General features: G+C 43.3%; 1 protein-coding gene across 1 annotated transcript; it reads left to right on the top strand.

The window, feature by feature from the left end:
• The first annotated feature begins 433 nt into the window (after positions 1-433).
• Positions 434-3,993, top strand: LOC139458570 (formin-binding protein 1-like). The gene is made up of 5 exons (XM_071239997.1): positions 434-648; positions 1,477-1,609; positions 2,381-2,529; positions 3,247-3,332; positions 3,830-3,993. The coding sequence occupies exons 1-5, from the start codon at positions 470-472 to the stop codon at positions 3,991-3,993; spliced, it is 711 nt and encodes a 236-aa protein (XP_071096098.1). The 5' UTR covers positions 434-469.
• Positions 3,994-4,194: the final 201 nt, after the last annotated feature.

Below are 4,194 nucleotides of genomic sequence, written 5' to 3'. Positions count from 1 at the left end.
AATCGCTGTCTCGTGCTTACAAATGAGTAAGTGGAATACCAAAACGGTTTTAGGTGGTTATAAACAGCAGTGGTAGAAATTGCATGCTGTGGTATGCTTTGGTATTGCATGCGTGCATGTTGAGGGTTATCAGTGGTAGATGCTAGTATGAGGTCCCTTGACCTCGTTGTGGCATTGTCATTAATACAGTTGTCCTTTAGGAATGATGATGGTGATGATGATGTGCGGTCATTTCAGTGACATACAGCCATATCATTGTATATGAATTGTGACCTGCCATGAAATTAACATTGAGTAATTTTGTGTAACATGGCATGATCCCACAGATAAAGAACGCAAATTTAGCAGCTTATTTCGCTTTGCTTAATTATCATGTAGAGTATTGTTATGTGAATGACATGCTTTGTGGTAAATACAAAATGTTTTGTTAGAAATGATTTGTTAAAGATACTTGTGACATATCTGCTTGATGGTGGGCGTTTACATGGATATTGACCAGTTTAGAGTGAGATATGACTGGTTTGATTGTCTTCAGGTGGATGACCCAAAGGAAGACTTCAGTGACCTGCCTCCCAATCAGCGTCGGAAGAAGCTGCAGCAGAAGATTGATGCAATCAAGAAGGAAATGGCCAAAGAACAGGCAGAGAGGTACTCAAGGGTTGTGGGAGGGTGATAGTCCTTGGGGGTAGGACAGGCAGAGAGGAACTGTAGAGTTATGGGAGGGTGGTAGTCCTTGGGGGTAAGACAGGCAGAGAGGTAATGTAGGGTTGAGGGAGGGTGGTAGTCCTTGGGGGTAAGACAGCCAGAGAGGTAATGTAGAGTTGTGGGAGGGTGGTAGTCCTTGGGGGTAAGACAGGCAGAGAGGAAATGTGGGGTTGTGGGAGGGTTGTAGTCCTTGGGGGTAAGACAGGCAGAGAGGAACTGTAGGGCTGTGGGAGGGTGGTAGTCCTTGGGGGTAGGACAGGCAGAGAGGAACTGTAGGGTTGTGGGAGGGTGGTAGTCCTTGGGGGTAAGACAGGCAGAGAGGTAATGTAGGGTTGTGGGAGGGTGGTAGTCCTTGGGGGTAGGACAGACAGAGGTAATGTAGAGTTTAACTGTTACAGGGATAGCTTTGTTTCAACTTGAGATTATATAGGACTTGCTGTTACAGGGATAGCTTTGTTTCAACTTGAGATTATATAGGACTTGCTGTTACAGTGATAGCTCTAATTCAGCTTGAGATTATGTGGGACTTGCCTTTACAGGGATAGCTATAGTTCAACTTGAGATTACATAGGGCTTGCCTTTACAGGGATACCTTGAGATTACAGTGAAACACTGTTGTGTCAAACTTACTGTTGTCTCGAAGTAAAAGCATTGCCCCTGCATGTTCCTTCTTTATTTATCATTTTCGGTTGTGTGGAACCTCAGTATTGACATAGGTCTCTCAACTCCAACACAGCGGTGTTTGACTGTATACATGGCTTGCTGTTACAGGGAAGGCATGTTGAAGATGAAAGATGTTTATGCAAACAACCCGGCTCTAGGAGATCCAAGTACCTTAGATAAGAAAATAGAAGAAAATGCTCAAAAGATAGATGATCTACGGCAAGATCTGCAAAAGTTTGAGGTGAGTGAAAACACGTTGATGCCATTTAAACAATATGATTCCAAGTACAGACACAGGGGGCAGGTGGACACACAGACACGTCAGTTAGATCACTCTCGTCAATCAGTAGGTCCTGAAACATATAACATTATACTGGAGAGTTCTTAAGGATTGTCGTATGAATACTTCCGACAATATGTTTGGAAAATACTGGTGTATATTGGGTTTTTCAAAATCATGCATATTTCATCTTGTTGGCAAAATGTACATCAGTGACAACTTCAGTTGAAATTATGAAATTAGCATCTGATTCCTGTGATCGAAGAAGCCCAATTATTCACGACCAGCCTCCTGTATAGGATCTGTCTATTACGTTTGTGTTGTGGCCAGAGTAACATCCAACAAAATGGTGGACTACTACAAAGTTGTCAAAAAACTGCAGGGGAAGTGTGATGTATGTGACCTTTTTTATTATTTTGTTACAAATTACAAATGAAAGAAGGCATGCAATATATTGTGGTATGTATCGCAATACATGAATCATTATTGCAATTTATGGCTATAGAAAAGGCCAATACCCATCACTACTGACTACGTAAATCTACCTACTGTGTTCGTAGAGATGAATTGCTTGCTGAAATTAGTTGTTTGGATAAACAAGTGTCCGGCAATAATGAGTTTCATGTTCAACATTGTCCCTGAATTATTTCCAGGCTATAAGTCAGCATTCAACTTACTAGGTAGTGTGGACATACTGAGTGATGAAATGAGTGTTTGTGTTATGTGTTCCAGAATTATCTAGGTGAGGCAGATGGTAAACATCGGCGCCACAGTACGTCTAACGAGTCGCTGTCCCCAAGTGTGTCAGATGGCAGTACCCCAGCCAGTCAACAGCAGGTCTCCGAGCCAGGAACACCAAACCTGCAGCATAATGTGTATGCGTAAGTATATGCTGTCAGTGTCTGTCACGTCATGGTGCTGTTGGGGCATGGGGTGCCCAGTCGTCTAAGGTGCCGCAGTTTGCCGTGGGTTTGAATCCTGGTTCGCCCTGGTAATGTTTCTAGATTTGTAAGCAGCACACCCGAGCTTGTGGGTTTCACCAAAGTGGTAACTTCTGAGACCTGAATCACTTCGGTCTTTCCTCCTGACTTGAAGGGACATCACAAGTGGAATAAGTGACGTCACGACCGTAACCAATACCGGAAGTGACGTCATAGATGACACCTTTATGACCTTTGAGAAACCGGAAATGACATCTAGAAAGGAAATGAAGTCATTTAGACATGGAAGAGGTCGTCCAGAGTGCTATTAGGGATACGACTAATGATGTATAGTTGACAGTGAGGAGGACTTCTGATGAAAATCTGATTGTTTAGTTTTAGTGTGGTCGCAGCCTGAATACAATATTATGGCAGTGATGTAATAGAGGTAGTATTCCAAGAATTATCAACAATAACAATTGTTTTGATGTTGATACAAATGTTACTCTGAATATTTGCAATGTTCATTTCACATCCATAGAAAACAAACATCTAGCTGAACCTTACATATGATATGTACCTCTGATATTTATGTTTCTGTGTGGAAACTTCACTGTATCGTAATATGAAACTGCCTCCCACTCACTGCTAACGTCTCATACTGACCTTCTGTTTCAGGCCTATTGATGGAGATGAGGAGGGGGAGGATGAGTTTGAAACGTTTCCTATCATCGGAACCTGTCGGGCATTATATCCTTTTGATGGTGAGTTCTACAACTGTAGCAAAGCCCATGCCAACTTTCATCACAACATCCGTACCAAAGTAGCTTGATGCTGATTTATCTTTATGTACACGTGTTGACCATCATTCATTAGACAGCAGAAAACACAGTCCTCCTAAATAAGACCGCCTCCATGGTCTTGTTGAAACAGCATCTGCCCGGAGACGTCATGCCAATAGACGTTAAAAGAAGGTAGTTGTTTTTATTCTGCCTGACATTCAGTAGTTTGGGGACAAGACAAGGACTGGTCGGCTCGGAGTCAGTATACTGTGTCTGAGTGGAGTGTCCATGTTGAACTGCAGCATGGTTTCTCAGTGGGCTAGCACTATAAGACCGGCAATAGTTCGGACTAATACAGGAAGACACACACACGCATGCACGTCACTATATAAGTGCAATAGTCTTTAACATGACATTAACCCCATTTCACTTTACATTACCTCTCCCAAATAAACTCACCCTGTTGCTGTGGTTTTCAGGAAGCAGCGAAGGGTCGATCTCCATGCTGGAGAATGAAGAGTTCAACATCATAGAGGCTGACCAGGGCGACGGGTGGACGCGGGTCAAGCGGGACGATACCTCCGAGGGCTTCGTGCCGACATCCTACATAGAGGTCCACCTGTACGATCAGGATCAAGTCTAGCACACCATATAGCATTACTCTAGTTCACAGACCTGAAAGATGTCACTGTCGGTTGTTAAAACGAGATCTCCAGGATGCAAGCTGCTGATTGAGTGTCGTGTTTCATAACCAGGAGAACATTGAGGTGTCTGGAGCGGGCAAATCCCACTAGTGTTTGGAACAGACCGTCTCCATAGTTCCTTCATCAAGCCATGCTAGAAA

The sequence above is a fragment of the Haliotis cracherodii genome, unplaced genomic scaffold (genome assembly GCF_022045235.1).
Source record: "Haliotis cracherodii isolate W230 unplaced genomic scaffold, xgHalCrac1.p SCAF_13, whole genome shotgun sequence".
Lineage (NCBI taxonomy): Eukaryota > Metazoa > Mollusca > Gastropoda > Lepetellida > Haliotidae > Haliotis > Haliotis cracherodii.
Note: the sequence above shows the minus strand (reverse complement) of the source record. Positions and strands in the feature narration are given on the sequence as shown.

Excerpts from the sequence above, each read along its gene's own strand:
- LOC139458570 (XM_071239997.1), top strand. The coding sequence starts at position 470 with ATGGTGGGCGTTTACATGGATATTGACCAGTTTAGAGTGAGATATGAC. Across the intron at positions 649-1,476 it reads GCCAAAGAACAGGCAGAGAG|GGAAGGCATGTTGAAGATGA; the intron begins GTACTCAAGGGT and ends TTGCTGTTACAG. Across the intron at positions 1,610-2,380 it reads AAGATCTGCAAAAGTTTGAG|AATTATCTAGGTGAGGCAGA; the intron begins GTGAGTGAAAAC and ends TATGTGTTCCAG.